This window comes from Struthio camelus, chromosome 18, assembly GCF_040807025.1.
Source record: "Struthio camelus isolate bStrCam1 chromosome 18, bStrCam1.hap1, whole genome shotgun sequence".
Lineage (NCBI taxonomy): Eukaryota > Metazoa > Chordata > Aves > Struthioniformes > Struthionidae > Struthio > Struthio camelus.
Genome location: NC_090959.1, coordinates 18,412,263 through 18,430,481, shown reverse-complemented (window position 1 = coordinate 18,430,481; position 18,219 = coordinate 18,412,263). Strand labels below are relative to the sequence as shown.

Genomic DNA, 18,219 nt, shown 5'->3' with positions numbered 1-18,219 from the left:
CTCGCCCTTCCCGCGGCGGCGAGGGAGAGGAGGGCGAGACCCGCCGGGGCGCACGTGGCCGGGGTGCCTCGGCGCTGGGCGGCCGAGCGGGGACCCCCAGGGATGGGACGGATGGAGGGTGGCCCAGGGGCGGCCGCGGCGGCGAGGCAGCCCCCTGCCCCTACCTGGCCGCGTAAAGTCCCTGGGGCTCCTCCGCGAGCGAATCCCAGCCCAGCCAGGGCCTGCGGCCGCCCAGCGGCTCCCCGGAGCACCGTGCCGGGGCAGCGTCTCAGGGGACCCAGGGTCGCCCCGGTTTACAGGGACCCCCGCCGCAGCCGGGGCGCTGCGGGCAGTGCTCGCCTCTGCCGGAGGGCAGGCGGGAGCGGCAGATGGGGGAGAAGGGGAGCCCCTGCGTGTCCTGCCGGGGTGCGGAGCCCGGCCACGCGCCGGCCACGCGCCACGGAGCGGGGAGGGAGGCCGGCCGGGAAGGAGGCAGGAGGCCGGCCGGGAAGGAGCGAGGGGGCCGGGCTCAGCCCGGGATGTTGCAGTCGGGCTCAGAGCAGCATCAGCCGCAGCAGGGACCGGACGGGAGCGGCAGCCACTGAGCTCAGCCGGATCCCAGCCCGGATCCCAGCCGGCCCCCAGTGCTGCCCCACCAGTTGCAGCCCGGCCAGGCCATGGGGGCTCGCTGCACCCAGCGCCACCCCCCACCTGCCAGGGACCCGCTGGAGCCGCTGCACCGACAGGTACCGCTGGGGCCCTGGACATCCCCTGTCTCTGTCCCTGCCCCATCCCCTCTTCTGCCCCTGCTCCTGTATCCCCCCCACCCCTTCCCTTTCCCCGTCCTTGATCCTGCTCCGTCCCCTGTCCTGCCTCTTGCCCTGCCCCTGCCCCCCCTCGCCCAGCCCTGGCCCTGGGCACCCTCAGCTCCCGGCCTGGCCGGGCCCCCGGCAGCCACTGGCTGCGTCCAGAGCCCGGGAGTACCGACACCAGCACCAGGCCCTGCAGAGCCAGCAGCACCCGCTGCACGCTGCATAGCCCCCTGCATGTTGCACCCTGAACACCCACTGCATGTGGCACCCAGCTGGGATAACCCCTGCACCCGCTGTACCCGTGTGCGCTGCGCCCAGCCAGGATAACTCCCCCAAATGCTGGCTGCACACTGCCCTCCCCTGGGGGCTCTGGCAGGACCCCCCACTTCGCTCCTGCCCGGACAGCGGGGCAGCCCGTGGGGCCGGGCTGCACGTGGTGAAGGTCCTGGCGGCGCCAGGCTTCGTGCTGACCCTCTCCCTGCTCCCCAGAGGGGCCCGGCCCTGCAGCAGTCGCCCCTCGCCACGCGCCACCGGGAGAAGTGGCTGGAGCTTGAGGCCAGCCCCGACTCGGAGCCGCCGAAGCCCAAGCGCCCGCGGCTCTGCCCCGTGCCGGGGCTCGGCCCCCGCGCCCAGCCGCTCGCCCAGGCCCCTCGCACCGCGGACCAGGGCGCCTGGGGCCTGCGGCTGGGGCCGTACGTCCTGCTGGAGCCCCGGGACGGGGGCCGCTCGTACCGGGCTGTGCACGGCTGCACCGAGGCTGAGTACAGCTGCAAGGTACGGGCGTCCCGCGAGGCTCCCGCGCGGGGAAGCAGGGCCCTCACGGGTGCCGGGGCTCCAGGGAAAGCCCTGCTGCCCGGCCGGCACCCGCAGCCCTGCTCGGCGGGACGGGGACCTGGCTCCTGCGGGCTCGGGGTGGCCCTGAGGGCTCTGCCCTGGGGGGACCTGGGGGTCTCAGCCTCACTGTCCATCCCTCGCCGCAGGTCTACCCGGCGAGGAGCTACCAGGAGGCTCTGGCGCCGTACAGGTGCCTGCCGCCCCACCCCAACGTGGCGCGGGTGGCCGAAGTGATCCAGGGCGACCGCAGCGCCTACGTCTTCTTCCAGGCCAGCCACGGGGACATGCACAGCCACGTGCGGCAGCGCGTGCGGCTGCCCGAGCCCGAGGCCGCCCGGCTCTTCCGGCAGATGGTGGAGGCGGTGGTGCACTGCCACGAGCACGGCCTCGTGCTCCGGGACCTCAAGCTCCGCAAGTTCGTCTTTGCGGACAGGGAGAGGTGAAGGCAGCGGCCGGGCTGGGGGCAGAGCGCTGGCCCGCGGCGGCCGGGCGTCCCGGGGCACGGCGCGGCACGGGGGGCCGAGGCGCGTTCGGGCTCAGGATCGGCCCTGCGGAGCTGCAGACAAGGGTGGCAGAGCGGAGCCGCCTGGCCCGGAGCCAGGTCGCTGCCACCCTGGCTGGGGCAGCCCCAAACGCTGCAAGCAGCCCTCCCTCGCGCCCTGGCCTCTTCCTTGGGGGAGGCAGGTCCCCGCGGAGCTGTGCCGGGGTCTCCCCGTGGGTGCTGAGCTGCGGGACGCTGGCCGGGCTCAGCCCCGTCCCTCCCCGTGCAGGACGCGGCTGGTGCTGGAGACGCTGGAGGACGCCCGCGTCCTGAGCGGCCCCGACGTCTCCCTGTGCGACAAGCACGGCTGCCCGGCTTACGCGGGGCCGGAGATGCTCAGCTCCAGGGCGGTGTACTCGGGGAAGGCGGCGGACGTGTGGAGCCTCGGCGTGGCGCTGTACGTGGTGCTGGCAGGGCGCTACCCCTTCCAGGGCACCGAGCCCACCCTGCTCTTCAGCAAAACCCGCCACGGCGTCTTCTCTGTGCCGGAGGGGCTGTCGCCCCGGGCCCGCTGCCTCCTGCGCTGCCTCCTGCGCCGGGAGCCCGCCGAGAGGCTGATGGCGCAGGGCGTCCTGCTGCACCCCTGGCTCAACGCCCCGGGGGAGCCCGGCACCCGTCTCGCCCGCCACCAGTGGCTCGATCAGGTCGTGCCGGATGCCGGAGGCCCCTGGGGCGAGGAGGACGGGGAGGAGGAGCTGTACGGTTAAGCGGCTGGATGTGCCAGTCGAGGAGAGGATGAGGGGGGCTGCCAGGGCCCCGGAGAGCTGACGTGCTCCGGGGCGGAGCGCAGCCGGGCGCTGTGGCAGGACGTGGCCGCTCAGCTCGGGATGCCGCTGGGACGGTTGCACAGCTGCTGGCAGCTCCCAGCTGGGGCTCATTGCCCATGTCTTAGAGAGACCGCGAGGGCCTGTGCCAGCAGCAAAGCCTGGGGGGGTAAATACCTCCACGGCCTCCACCTTCGGGGCCTGCCCTTGGCAGTGCCCAGAGCAGGCACACTGCTGAGCCCTGCCGTACCCTTCTGAGCTGTGCCGAGCCGTGCTGTGCCTTTCTGAGGCGTGCCGAGCTGGCACGTGTGCAGCACGTGTTCTGCTGTATCCTCGTTACAGCACCTGGGATTGACCCTGGTTTTTGCACACACCATCATTTGCCTGTTTCTGTATTTCTGGGTAAATAAAAGATTCGTGACATTTCCCTGCGGGCTGTTTACTCTGCTAGGGGCCCGAACCGCCTGCAGCTGCTCGGGGGGAGGCCGGGCCATCCCAGGGAGGGCTTGGGGGCATGGCCGCTCCGGAGCGGGAGGGATGGGGAGAGTCACCGAGTGCTGCACGGTGAGCTTCTCCCCACCTCTCCGGCCCTCCGTGGCAGCCAAGAGAGACCCCTGCGCCCCTTCCCAGGTCCCCCTGGCCCAGCCCATGGGGTCCTCCCTGGGGTGGGCATCCTGCACGCAGTGCTGGGCAGCCGCAGTTCCCCCTGCAAGCCCTCCTGGGCTGGTGCCTGGCTCCCCGTGGGCTGCAGGACCCCTCTCCATGCCTGTTCCTCTCTGCTCAGCCTGGCCCCGTTCCCAGCCTGCATCGCACTTCCTCATCACTCATCCGCTGCTTTTGCTTTGCCAGGCACACGGAGGGGTGCCGGGGCAGGACAGGGCGAGCGCCAGGTACTGCCTGCCCGTCCCTCTTTGCTGGAGCAGCCCCAGGACCCAAGGATGGTGCTGGGCTTTTCCCCCCAAGCTCTGTCCGGGCCGCCCAGGTACTCGGGCGCAAGCCGCGCTGCTGTCCACTCGCTGAGCTCTGGGCAAGGCCAGGCAAGGGACCGCGGGCAGCCAGCTCACCGAGCTTCCCTGTGCCATCAAACCTCATCGCTGCCTGCCTTCCACCCCTCGCCAGCGCCGCGGAGCCCTCGAGCAGCCCCCGTGCTCCCTCCAGGAAGGGGCAGAGCTTCAGCAGGCGCAACAGGGCCTCTGTCTTCGCATTCCTACAAAACAGTTTTGAACACTATTAAGAAAATTGCTTCTTGAGAGGAAGTCACAGCAAGCTAAAAATAGTGCTGGCCCAATCTGGTAAACACGGCCACCAGCCTCGTGTCACTGAGCAAAGCAAGTTCCCAGGGCCAGAGAAAGTGGCTGCGTCATCACGGCCCAGCAGAGTGCAGGGAGGGGTGCGCACCCACCTCGGCCGCAGGCTGCCACGAGGGGAAAGGGCGAGAGCTGCAAACAAGGAAACGGTGACGGCAGGACTTGGCTGTGCCAGGCAGCCCTGACGATGGGCACCATGCCCGGGGACTGTGCCTGGCCGCTCGGGATCTCCTCTTGCAGCAGGGCGCCAGGCATCCCGTGCGAGGTGCAAAACACCCAGAGAGGTCACAGCTGCTCTTCGCCCGAGAGGCTGGGGCTGCGCTTCTGAGGCGAGGGACTTTCGAGAGATCTGGTGGAATTTGCAAGTCCTGGCCTCTAGCCAACTGTGGGCAGCTTAAAGATGAGAGAACAGCAACAGCAAACAAACAACACGAAAGCAACGTTTGGCACTGCTCCTGCATCCTTGTTACGAGTTGCTTCTGTTCCTCCTCCCACCCGTTTGCTCTGCACCAGGCGACGCACACGGGTCAGCAACCGCAGACAGCTACCCTCGCCGCTACGGGGACAGGGCCAGCTCGGGGGACAGGAGGTACCTACCACAAGAGCAGATTTTGCACCTCCAGCCCAGTCCTGCAGAGCTGCCCCTGATCCAGAGGATGCAGCGGGAGGGAAACATATTTAGTAACTGTTTATTTTACAATTACAGGGTTTGTACAAATCTTCATTTACACAGGTATGTATAAGTCTTTATACAGAGTAACTAAACCACCTGAAGAGACCATTTCCTTACAGGTCCTTCCTTCCCCCTTGGTGACAATGCAAGAACTAAAGTGCATGGTAGCCAGAGAGCGCGGGGGTTGTAGGAACACGCCAGGCACCTCTCCGAGACTGGGAGGGCCCCGAGTCCCAGAGATCCCTTCCTTGGGGGTAGCAGGCACCAAGGTAGCAAATCGTTCCTCAGGCTGCCCAGGGGTCCCCAGGGGTCCCGGGCCGTGCTGAGCTCCAGGAACGCCGGTGCCTCAGCACGCACGCAAGGGCGGGCCACAGCACCACCACAACCTCAAGTGCGCAGTGGCAAGCTGACAGCGACCCACGGCGCAGAGATTCGTGGAACAGGCAGGGAGCTGATATCTCGGAAACGAGAGCAGCACGCACCCTTCCCTGCACACTCCTGGAGGAGCAGAGAAAGGGAACAGCAGCTATCTCCACTCCAGTCCCAGGCAGAGGCACTGCAGAAATCCTCCCTCCTAACCATCTTGCGTTGGAGCTAAGAGATGCTGATGGAAAAGGGGAAACGCTGAGCATTAGGCGCCCCGCTGGCTCCCTGGCAGCGCCCTCCACGTGGGCAGGAGCAGGCTCTGCACGCCCAGCAGCCCACAGAGCAGCTAAAAGAGGCAGACCTTGACTTCTAATCTAAAAGCGCAGCACATGGGGTCCTGGCTGTGGGGCCACAACCTCTCCGAGACCACCGTTACATAGCGGGTCCAGGGCCCCAGCTGGTCAGCGAGCTTGTGTTTCTCAGGGCTGTCCAAGCCGGGAGCATGCAGTGTGTGCTCCCAGCACGCTCGGATGCTTTAGAAAATCCTCCCGTCTCCTCCACGGACAAACCCTTCCCTCGCATGACACAGGTTTGAGGCATGGCTACAGCACAAACCACACTGCTGGAAGAGGCAAACCCTGCGGGAAGTCTTGCGTGCATCCTGTGGGCTCCCATACAGGAAGGAATATTTTTGCTCCGCATGGCCACCCATTGGCATCTGCAGCATCCCTGGCAGAGTGAAGGTTCGGACTTGGGCAAGGAAATAAACCAGGTAGGCAAACGCTCTCCTCTTTTAGTTTCGTTTCTAAAGTGCTAAGTAACACAGCTCTCCTCTCCCTCACCTTTATTGCATTGCAGAGGCTGCTGCGTCCCATGTGCCTTGGCCAGACGGCCCCCTCATACACGCACAAACACATACTGTTGTTTAAACACGCAGTGTATCTGCAGGTGTGCTGGAAAAGGATAGCCGCGACCAGCCTACAGCTCCCACAAGCAGCGCGGACATCCTGCCGTTAGCCAGCAGCTGGCACTAGAAGGCAATGTGTCCAGGATAGCGGCCAACAAGGGATGAGGGAACAGGTCTCCTTTCCCTACCTGTTTGAAAATGAATTTAAATACTCCAAACTTCAGCCTGCAGAAGCAAAGGCAATTTCTCTGCCCAGAGTTTTAAAGAAACACCAGTCAAGTAACGTGACTACACCCTAGGCACTCCAGCCACCCAGGGTTGGAAAGGCAAGGCCCTCCAAGGCTGAGGGCCCACAGGGGTAACCCAGAATTTACACTAACGTGGTTATGAACTTACACAGATGTGGTTATGGACAGGAGGGTGTCAAGCCTTGCAGGGTACAAATTTTCTTGTATATCCAGAAATCTAACTCTTCAATCAACATCTAATTTTCAGGTGTGCAACCCCAGGGACACCGGCACAGATGGCTTTGGGCACAACACCGCAACAGAGGGGGAGACGGGCGGGAACCAGTAAGAGATAGGGTAAGGGCACTTGTGGGAGGGTTTAGCAGCTCAGGGGAGAGGTAGAGGCATATACTTTCTATTGGCTTTGTTTCAGTGAGATACAGATTTGTCTAGAAGGACTGGCTGCTTAGGCTTTCAGGAGGGCAGGGAACGGTAAGATTGTTATCGGGTTCGGCGAGGAGACAGGGGCTATGCAGGGAACAAGAGCAACCTTACTGGGAAATTCCCTCACTTGTGTTACTCAGAGGTGTGATGCGGAAATCCGATCAGTTAGGGGAGAGAATTATCACAGATTTCCTACAGTAATGACTTCTGTCCTGCGCAAACTATTTCACAAGGTGGAAAAAAACCTTTCTCCACTTTAGAGCCTGGTTTCAGAGGTGTAAAAGTCAGCAACAGGAGCTGCTTTGTGCCTCCACGAACACGCGTGGTGACATGATCTGGCTCGTAACAGTATACACCTCAAGCGAGGTAAGTGACGCTCATCTCTCTCCTTGCTGACTTGAGATATGAACATGCTATTGCCCCTGAAGGTGCCCCAGTGACTGAGAGGTGAGCTCTCTCAGTCAGGCCCAAGAAGTCCCAAAGACACGCTCCTGTCCCCTGCCATGCACTGCTGTGAATGGATCAGACGACAAAGATTAGGAAGCAGAGTCATGGAGGGTTATACACCAAAGACAACCTCATCTCACAGTCTCAACAGGGATTTGTAAAAGATTTGACTCTGCAAAGAGATTGCCTATAATGAAAGAAAAAGAGTCAGACTACTGGTGAAACTAAATAAAGACCGCAAGGTGTTCTGGCAGCTTGCAGGCAGGAGTGCTGGAGAGCCGGAGGGCTCAGGAGTGGAACAACCCCTCGCCCCCACACACCCAGACCAAACCCTGCCACGACGCTCTTCTCCAGGCGAGCATCTGCCCTCGCTCCCACTAATTAGCCCCAACAGAGAACGCAAGATCGTTTCGGCACAACCCACACACAGCTCTCCATTCGCACAGTCATCCGCTGTGCGGCCTGATGAGCCAGACTTGTCCATACCTCCAATTCCTCACGACACAGCAGCGGAGCCCATCTGTGCTCCCTCCTGCACAGGGAGGCATGAACGAGGTGCGTGTTGGTACGGGGAACGATCCTGCTGAGCTGGTTCCCATCAGTCTCTGTCGCAAAGGCCAAAAGCATCATGGGACGCAGCAAGAACAGAAAACTCTTCAGACAGGTCATTTCCAAACTCGTCCTTTCATCAAATATCATCCATTCCCGCCAGGGAAGGATGTGGGACTTGGTGACAGGGAAAGCCCTTCCTCTGGCTTCAGGGGAAAATCTGCAGTTCAAACTTGGGCGCCCATTCCAACGCGCTCTTCACCACGGCCAGGGCAGCTGCTCCCAGCGCGACCGTTAGCCCCATAACCGCTAGCTTGACAAAACGGTTGGTCCTTGGCTTTGTCAAGATGGATTCTGTCCGCTCTTCCCCTTGGAGTCGCTCCCTGAAGCGTTGTCTCAACACAGTGTCTGGTCTCTGCTGCACTGACGCCAACTCAAAGTCTTTAAAAGTGGAAGCGGCAGTTCTGCAAGAGAAGAAATGGGTCAGGAAGAACCTCAGAGGTGCCTTTGGGACCAACTTGCTGCTGGGCAGGAAATTCTTCTTGAGGAAGCGAGGCGCGGCCAAGGCAGGGATGTACAGAATACATAGGCACTATGCCAGGGGCAGAGGTACTGTCCTGCACTCACCGTTCAGCCTGCTGCTGAGCTGCCTCCCTGGCAAGTTCAGATGGCGGAAACTGGACAAAAAGGTCCCCAGCTCTGCTGATCAGAGTCTCGTAAGGAAGGTCCTGTGGGATCTGGGACAGGAGGTGGTGGACAGAGGCCATGTCGCACTCGCAGTCCAGAACTTCCTGCTCCCGATACAGCACAATCTAGAGAGAGGAGCGAGAGCACTGAGAACAGCTGGGGAAGAGTAGATACACTCCTTGTCACTCACTGTTGCTAACTTCAGAGCTGAAAGAGGAAAACATTTCACTTGCCATCTGAAAGGCCTGCACTTCTTCAAGGAGACACACTGCAATGAAGCACTTCTCCTCTGGGAAAGGAAACGCTTAAATCCTTCCTAGAGCTCTGAAGCCATGGAAAGCCCCTTCTGGGTAGTTATGTCTTCTGAGAAGACCCTGGTACTGGTGGACCTGAGACACAGGCAGAACCTCAGCAGGACTAGACTCCTCAACTTCCCTTTGAACACAGATTTGTTTGGATGGACAGAGATTTGTTTGGACCCTGCTCAGAGAGGGCAGATGCATGTACAGTACAGAGCTCCCCCTCAGCCAGACTGGCTCCTCCAGCTGCAAACAGCATCCAAGCAAGCGCTCTGCAGCAGGGCCAGCGCATGACTGCAAAGAAAAATTCCTGGCCATGCTGCCTCCGCAGCACTGAACTCGAGCAGCCTGCAGAACCGGATGCTCCAGGGCACTCCGAGCTCTCCCGGATCCTATCTGCCCTCTGCCACCATGATGGACATCACTGACCTCACGAGGGTCCCCGCAGAGCAGGGTGCAGCAAGGGACAGCAACAGCACTATATTTGCCAGCCCCTCTCAACAGCCCCAAACTACCAGTACTTTGCATTGGTTCAGTTAATTCCCCATAATCACCCTGGCCAATACCTACCACAGCGGCAAAGTAAATGGGCATCAGTGGATGGCAGGCCAAAAAGAAGTCATATAATCGCACGACGTGTCTGAAGTCAGACAAAACATGCCCAAACCATGTGATCAGCCAGCTGAGCGCAAAGATAGTTCCCACTTCCGCACTGCACAAAGAGAAAGTGCTCAGTTAGGTCAACAGCTGCAGGCAGCTTGGAAAGAGTGCTAAAATACTCCTTGGTGATCCCTGTCCAGCACATGGTTTTTCCAACAGCCTCCATTCCTGGAAGGGGAGATACAACAATCAACATAGCATTCAGAGCTCAATCCAGCACCAGGGACCATACCCCTGATGCAAAGATGACAAATTCAAGACAAAATACGTGTACTGCTCATCTGACCGCACACAGCTAGAGTGAAAATGCCACCTTTTAAAACCCCTCAAGACAAGGCAGCACAGGTTTGGAGTCTGCTCGGAAGCCAAGTGCCACAAGGCTTTGGACTGTCACCATTAGCTGCGAGTAAGCTATTCTGAGGAAGCCACTGTGGTGCTGTGAACATGCTCCCTAGTGAAACCAGCTTATGTAAATGCCACCATGAACAGTAACATGAGACTGACAGGGCAGATCTACGAGGCTCCAAGGGAACATCTGCATACCTCTGCATGAAGTCATGCACCTCAGGGTTCACCTGGTCTATGATGGGCATCAGGTAATTTAAAATGTGCTTGGTATTATCCATCGTTGGGTCCATGAAATCCCTGAGGAAAGATTAAACAAAAGCTCTGTCAAGCGACCATGTCACTGAGCTATGCCCTCCTCCAAGGAGGCAATCAGAGGGTAAACATATGTGCAATAAACTGCTTTGCTGCTAGGGTGGCCCCTGCTCCCAAGGGATTCCGGCCCTTCTGGACAGCCCCTTCCCACCTGTTGGAGGAGATAACAGAGTGAGCCACTCAGAAAAGCTGGGCCCAGACACTCATGCCAATGTTAATTGACACCGCTTCCTGTTTTGCTGCAATGCATGCACAAACCCTAATAATACCTTTGCAGCACCTGCAATCTAACCTGCCGTCCGGGAAAACAGGGAGAACCCCTCCAAACCGCTCCCTGGCTGAAAGCTTGTTCTCATTTCAGGGCACAAATAAGAGATTAACTCACCCTGGGGCTCAGGACACTGGCTTTACAGACCACACTTTCAGTGCAAAACTGCCCAGGGCTTTATAGGGAAGAGTGGGAGGCACCGTGTTGAGCCAGCCCACGGGAGCCAGAGAAGCACTGACAGAAGAGACAACCAGAGAATTATTAATAATATATGTGTTGGCTTTTTCAGCATCAAGAGAAGCTACAAATTAAACTGACATTTGATGAACTGGCCCTCAATTATCCCTTCCCTGGAGCACAACTCCCTGCAATGCCCTTTCCTATCATGTGGTCACACTGCTCCCTAACAGCATCCCTCTGGGCACAGACATGACAGGCAGTCGGCCTTCGCCCAAGGCTCTGCTTTCTAGGCTCCCCTGCCTCTCACCGGGACAGGCCATTCCCATCTGCCCAGACTCTCCCCCAAGCACAGGCATCTCCACAGCACGAGGACACGCAAGCAGGTCCTCTCCTCAGGCAGAGCTTGGTGAAGTACCTGAGATGATGTGTCGAGAGCTTTTCCACTAGAGCTGTAGCAAGTCTGTCGCCTACCACCAGGAGGAAGGTGACCACGATGTCATGGTAGCCCTGGTAGTAGTGCAGCTGGGGGTTACGCTTGAGAACGTGGAGGATAATATCGATGAGCTCCTCCTGCAACCCTTCTCTTTGGTCATCCGGCATCCCTGTGGGGACAGCACCATGCGATGCTGTGATGGGCTGCATCACAGGGCCCTGACCAGCCACCTACCGCAACAGCGAAGGTGGCTACAGCATTCGAAGAGAGGGCTGTATGAGGCAGAGGCAGCCACAGCCTCAGCACCCACCCATTTATCAACTAGGCCGATCACGAGGGATGTGGGGCGAGGGGCTGGATGTAAAGCTAGCAGAAAAAAAATTCAGAGTCCTAATCCTGACCCCAAACACTCTGTCGGCCCAGGGAAAGCTGGCAAGTCGTCAGGTTGTTAATCTCTGGAGCTGCAGCGCCCCTTTCTATAAGGAAGTCACCATGAAGGATGAGAGTAGGGCTTACTGACGTTTGTACGGTGCTGTGAAGAGTGAATTGCACTGTACACCCAGCACTGCTGAGGACACTTCAGTCATTTCTAATTTCCCGGAGGTTCTAGAAAAAATTAAAGAGGACCTATTTTCACAGAAATTGTGCCAACTGCATCAAGCTGTGAGGCCCTGTCAGCACACCTTTATACCGGTCCTCTGTTAACAACATGCATTTAGGGACAGGATGTTGCAAGAAAAGAGTTATTTCTCCCATGCACAACTGTAGCCATTTTTTGGCAGTGCCCTTGTCAACAGATAAAACGCGTAAAGGCCAAGTCCCAGCCGAGACCCTGCAATGGCAAAGTTCTCCCTTTTCCCTTCTTCACTAATGCTTCTAAAAATAGGCAGGAGGCTGCCATTCAAGGGCAGAAAGCAAGTGTTAGAGGACCCTTCACGAATCAGACTTGCATGCAATATCCTTACTTGAAAGAGAATCAGAATGGATCAACTGTTTATGTGAAATAAAAGAAGCAGAAAGGGGAAGCAGGCTCTAGCCAGAAATAATGACTACTCTGCAGAGTTAGGTAACTGCTGCCTTAAATGTTTTAAAAATAGCACAGTAAAGCACCAGCCACCCGCAATAACTAAACAACTGCAAAAAGCTTTTGTTTCTAAGTATTAGGAGTTCTTTTAAATGTGGTGCATGAATCATTGAGAGGAAATTGATTTTGAGACCATTTAAAGACAAAATTTGTCCTAACCATTCATGAACCTGCCTTCCACACCCCTGAGCTAGACTGCAGTCTAAAATAAATAAAACGGTAAATTCCTCAAACGCTCTGGCTTAGCTTCGTCCTCAGCTTGACCCTTAGGGACAGTGGGCTACGCTGGATCCAAGCCTCTCAGTCCTGTGAGCGTTCAATGGTACTAGCCTGCTGGCAGAGGGACTCGGCAAGGAAGAGGGGCATGTAATGTTAGAAGAGCCACAACACAACAGCTACAGCACAGGCAGGAGCTGAAGGAAGCTGATAGCTGCAGAAAAGCTCCGCTTCACAAGAACGTTGCTGCAAACTCGCAGGAAAAGGCTTTCCGGAAGACAGCCTCCTGTAGCAACAGAGTATCACACCTGCTGATTTAACGCCACCCCCAGAGGAGAAAAACCTGCATGAAGGTTTGAGTCAGGAAGCACCCCATACACACAGATCTTCCCTCATGCAGGGCGGCAAGGGGAGAGCAATCCTCTCTCACCTGGTGGGAAACGGCGCAGGGATCGCCGCACATCCAGTAATACTTGCTGGTAATCTTTATTGTTCTCTCGCAGTTCCTTTCCTAGTGAAAAAAAGAGGAATATCACTAACCCTGAATACTGCAAAGGTACCAGAGAGAAAGCTGGGTGAGAGAGCCAGGAAAAACCCTGCTCAAGTCAAAAAGAAAGAAAGAGGTTGAAATCCACCCCAATACAAAGACACACTACCCCAATCATATATCTAATTTTTCATGTGTCACACACAAGCCCCATGCTCTCACTTTTACTGCTGTGCTTTCTGACACTAATGACACTTCAGCATGACAAAAAAATACTATTATGTCTTTAAACAACATGTTTTAAAAGGCTTAAGCTGACACCACTCTCAGTGTTCCTGGGAACATCCTTGCTCCACATTTTTGCTATGAAATTCAGCAGCAGCAAGGCACAACATGCTGTAGAAACCATGAAGAACAGTTTACTAAATAGAAATAATTCAGAAACAAACCAAAAAAGCGGGTAGCTAAGGCAGTTAGTTAGAACAGAATAGAAAAGAATTTGCTGGCGCACTAAACTACCCATGCTGTCATGTGAAATTGAATGTCATCTTCCAGCAGCTCTGATCAGCTAACACAATCCAGCTCTTGACTGACATGGGCGGATGCACGCTTCTGAATGGCCACTTAGATTCAGGAACATCAACAAAATCTTTCACTGTGGGAACAGTGATTGTAAAAGCTACAAGACTTGGAGCTCCTGCATTGGTAAGGTTTAAAAATCACGCACATATCTCATCAGGAAGGTCATTGTTCCTGCTTCTGTTCTGATGAAACAGCACACAAACTTCATGCAACAAACTGCTTCATCCATGCCTAGAAGAGACATCTCCAGAAGTATTTCAGCAAAGCCAGGCTTCAGCAAAGCCACCTCACCACAGGAACAACAAAAATGAAGTTTCCTACTTTTTGTTACTTACTAACTTATACGTGCCAAATAATTGCACAAGGGCCATACCAACCACATCCAAAGCAAACTTATTGCCACCAGTGTCACTAAAGATAATAATGCTCTTACAGCATAATGGAAACGTTGTTTTTAGGTAGTCATGCATTTCCTAATCTGTCATTTATGTCATGAAAAAAAAAGAGCACGTGAAGTTATGGCATTCATTCACAAGTCTCCTTCCCACATAAGCTTGGTGGGAAAAGCACAGCGTACACAAAGAAAAGGCAAACCAAAAAGAGCACAGTTCAACGCTGGGATTCTTCCTCAAGCATGTAAAGAGATCACTGAGCTGTTCTTCCACAAGTATCCAAGTCTAGACCGTTCCATACCTGGAAGAGGAGGCAGGTCGTCTGTATTAACACTTAGCAGCTTTGGCCACACTTTGCAACGAATCTCATCCGTCAAGAGCCCCCCTTCACTGATCGCCATCCGCCTGAGTGCAGCCACATCAATGGGATCACTGTTCAGAGCCTGATAAATTTCTGCCACTTTTCTTTTCTTCTTAGAATCAAAATCTGTAAGAAGACCACAAAGCAGCAAGCTAACAGGTAATGCCAGCACATAGGGGGAAAGCATGCAGCAACTCAGACCAGAGGTGCAAAAAACCCATTTACTGCGATGTCTGCAGTCGCACATACAGAAACGGAGAGGACACAAGAGACTCAGCACATGCCCTGCCATGACAGACTATAGGTGACCCACGTAGGTGATCCACCAGCTGCTATTCAGGATCTCCACACACTAAGCATCAAAGGGTACCTTGCTGCCTGCAGCCGCTCTCTAGCGGCCCTGCTAGTCTCCACCCTAGGAGACCCCCTTAGGACGTACACCGTTGTCCCTCTGCTGACACAGGAGTGCCAGCACGCCACAGAAACCACCGCCTGTGTTCGAGTGGATTACCTGCCCTCGGCTCCCATACCTGTCAACAGAATCACCGCTCTGTGCAGGACCATGAACGCTGGGCAAAGCCGTTTTGCAACCGTTTGCTCGGCAGAAAAGGCTGACTCAGCTGCCCTCAGGTGTCAACCATTTCCTAAGACCAGGACTTCAGGTTCTTACCGACTTCTGGAAATAGCCATTCCATATAGCAGCCTGAAAACTTCCACTGAAAGCAACAGTCATAAGAAAGGATGTATCTATATCAGTTACACTTTTCACAGACACATCCACTTCTCTCTCAACAAACACAAACTTGCCAGCTATCCCTACACGTGCAGGTTAGCCAGCATTAGACAAGCGCTGGCGCTGCTTTACAAAGCCCATGAATTACAGGGTACATAGGGAAGCAAATACCATATGCAAAGGACACGGTATACTGGTTTTAAATGGGTAAAATGCACTTACAGGACACAGAAGCATTTCCTGCGGAGCTGAGAAAGGACACAGTATTTCATACTGCATTTGCCACCACTGCCTCACGCGAGGAAGGCGAGAGGCAGCCAAGGGCCATCTGATTTCCTGCGCTGGGGGAGTTTCCGCTAAGGTATACATGGAGGTTTTGCTGGGCAGCCACAGGGCTAGGGTACCGCATGAGGCTGTGAACACTGCTTTCCCTTAGAGGTTTTTTCTGGCAGATCCATGCGAGTAGCTTCCAGGATACGTTTAGTATCAGGAAAGCTAACATCACTCTTGGGATCCAAACTGGATTCATTTGATAAGGAGCTTGTCTGAATAGGATTTGGGGTGGGAGGATTAAAACACGCCTGATGGAGAAACAACCATTTCTCAATACTTCACCCTTCCCACAGCAATTTTACACAGTGTAGTTCTTTGGCCACATGATATTTACTGCATTTCTGTACTGCCCTGGCCCGCTTCCTCGCTCTTGTCAAGCTGTTTGCAAGTGCCTGGCTGAGAGCAATAGTTTAAAGAGTCTGAATGGGAGAAAAGGGCAGGATGGCAGGCTGTTCGCCTGCACACAAAACCTAAGTAGGTCAAGTGGGAGATGCTGTCCCTTTTCAAAATATCCTTTTTTGTACTTTTCGGATGAAAAACAAGCTGTAACAGTTTGCGATAGATCTCCAACTCCCCTTTAAATACCAAACTCCTGGTAGCATTAAACCTTTTAAAATTCACCCAGGGATCAGTTTCCTTAAGATTCCTTTCCTATCTCTTGTTCAAGCAAAGGTATTTGTGCACAAACAGAAAACGACTCTTTTTAGCTAGCCATTCCCTATCAGCTGCAACACACTTCGCCGTAAACACAAACACTGCCCTGTCACATACTGAATGCCCCAGGAAGGAGCAAAGAAAGCCTAGGAAAGAAAGGGTTCCTATTCACACACAGAGAACTTAAAGAGCAGCATGAAGGAAGGAATGTGTACTCTGGGCCCCTCTTCCAAGATTTGCTGACAAGAGAACAGTCTTTACACTGTTCAAATCTACAGCAGACCAAAGTAGTAAGCATTAAAACTCGCAAGTTTCAACAACTTTTTGTTACGCTCATGAAATGTTAATGCAAGCTGTCAATCACACTTTGAGGGAGAGGCAGACTAACGCAACGCTCAGAGCATGGGAGTTTATAGCACCATAATTCTCAATGTATCAGAAAAGAAGGTTCACCTGACTGCAGTGAGTAGATTTGTATTTACTTCCATGGCTAAAACCAGAACCTGGAACGGTGCTCACTTACTTGCAATCACAGCAAAATAACTACCTGCATACAGAGTTGGAGATGATCACCATGACTGCCGAAGGGCTAAAGACAGACGAAGGCTGAAGGCAACCCTGTATTTTTAATAGCAGAAACAAAGTACAGGCACCAAATAACCCTTACATAACACTTTGCAAAGATCAAGCTGCCCTCACAGCACCCCTGCAAAGCCACTGCCCTTATTCCTGTAATTTGCAGGTAGAAAAAGCGAAGCCCCAAGAGATCAAGGGCCCTGCCTTGAGCTGGGCAACAGCAGAAGCGCGCACACACACCTTCCAACCCTGCGCTTAGGTCTTTCTTGCGGCTGATTCCCGGTGCCCACAGACGGTCGGACACCCACGGGAGACGCTCCACGCGTGGACACCCGCTGCGGCTGCGACCCTACCTCGGCCCCGAACGCTGGCGGGGGGCAGCACCACCGGCCGCCCTGCAGCGGCTCCTGCAGCCCACGCGGGGCCCTGCCCTCGAGCACCGCGCACGGGCTCCAGCGGGCAGGGGCGAGACACCGGCGGGGACCCCCAAGCTGCGGGGACCCCCCCCGCCTGCGGGGCCGCCAGCCCCGGGCGCCTCCCGCCCCGCCGCCAGGGGGCGCCGCAGCCGCGGGGCGGCTCCTCCCGCCCCGCCGCTAGGGGGCGCCGCAGCCGCGCCCCCGCCGGGCCTGAGGGGAGCCAGCGCCCCCCCCCGGCCCGGCCCGGCCGTACCGTACCGTACCGTACCGTGGGTGCCGACGCCGTTGGGCGGCGGGCTCCGCCGGGACATGTTCTCCGCGCGCTGAGGCGCATCCCGGGCCTGGAGGGGCCAGGCCGGCGCTCCGCGCTCCGGGCGCCGTCCGGTGCCGGCCTCACCCCCGGCCGCCCGCCCCCCCCTCCTTCTCCTCCCCCCGCCCCTCTGGCGGCGGCGCGCGGCCCTGCACGTCACAGCACGTCGCCCCTCCCCAAGCGCGCAGGCGCCGCCGCGGGGCGGGTCACGCGGGCGGAAGAGGAAGGGGCGCGGGCGCGCATGCGCAGCGGGCGGCGGCGCTGCACGTGTGTCCGCCGCGGCACCGGCCCAGCCCCGGGAGGGGGGGCGGGCGGGGCGGGGCGCTCTTCCGGTTCCTGTGCCGGTTCCTTCCCCCGCCGGGAGGTGCCGAGGTGAGGCCCGGAGCCGCTCAGTGCGCAGGGACGTTTGTTTCGAGGTTTTTATTAAAAAACATGAGACCTGCATGGCACAACTTCTTCCCAGCACAGTCGGCAGTACAACACGTACAGTACGGTACAGGCAGCGACTCGGCGCGGGGCGGCCGGCTCGCCCCGAAGGGCCACCCCCACCGGATAAAAAAATACCTTTAAAAAAAAAAAAAAAAGCCTCTGGAGTCCATCGCCAACAGGACGCCTACGCGCGGGCATCGGCTTTGCCGCCCGCTAACGTGCCGCGGATGCAGCTGGTGCTGAGGAGCGAGTGTCCCGAACGGGGCGGCCGGTTGAGGCAATTCACGACGCACCGTCACCGTCCAAGCCCCGCGCTCGGGCCGAGCTGGTCGCTGCAGAGCGGTCCCTCCGGGCGCAGGTGGTCGAGCTTCCTTTTGCAAGGCTTACGGGCACGAGGACCTTCAGCCGTTTGCGGTTTCCGCTTTCACGCAGCTTACCCACGTTTTTTTTTTTTTTTAAGCTCGGAGGGAGCACCAAGCACTCCAATTCACAAACCTCCCTCACTCAAAATAATAATAAAAAAAACTTGGTTAAATGTCCTGCGTAGCTCACAACCTAGTGCAAACAACCACAAGTTGTATTTTTGTCATACTCAGTGCTTTAAGTTAC

The 18,219-nt window shown here is 56.8% G+C and overlaps 2 protein-coding genes across 2 annotated transcripts; one reads left to right on the top strand and one right to left on the bottom strand.

Annotated features, from left to right (window-relative positions):
* Nucleotides 1-527: 527 nt before the first annotated feature.
* Nucleotides 528-3,357, top strand: TRIB3 (tribbles pseudokinase 3). The gene is made up of 3 exons (XM_068912337.1): nucleotides 528-725; nucleotides 1,772-2,064; nucleotides 2,396-3,357. The coding sequence occupies exons 1-3, from the start codon at nucleotides 657-659 to the stop codon at nucleotides 2,871-2,873; spliced, it is 840 nt and encodes a 279-aa protein (XP_068768438.1). The 5' UTR covers nucleotides 528-656; the 3' UTR covers nucleotides 2,874-3,357.
* A 1,555-nt stretch (nucleotides 3,358-4,912) lies between these two features.
* Nucleotides 4,913-17,299, bottom strand: TBC1D20 (TBC1 domain family member 20). The gene is made up of 8 exons (XM_068912336.1): nucleotides 17,140-17,299; nucleotides 14,100-14,285; nucleotides 12,768-12,848; nucleotides 11,020-11,206; nucleotides 10,040-10,141; nucleotides 9,407-9,548; nucleotides 8,478-8,662; nucleotides 4,913-8,314 (listed from the first exon to the last, which is right to left on the bottom strand). Exons 1-8 carry the CDS (start codon nucleotides 17,180-17,182, stop codon nucleotides 8,059-8,061), a joined length of 1,182 nt encoding a protein of 393 aa, XP_068768437.1. The 5' UTR covers nucleotides 17,183-17,299; the 3' UTR covers nucleotides 4,913-8,058.
* Between the last annotated feature and the right edge of the window lie 920 nt (nucleotides 17,300-18,219).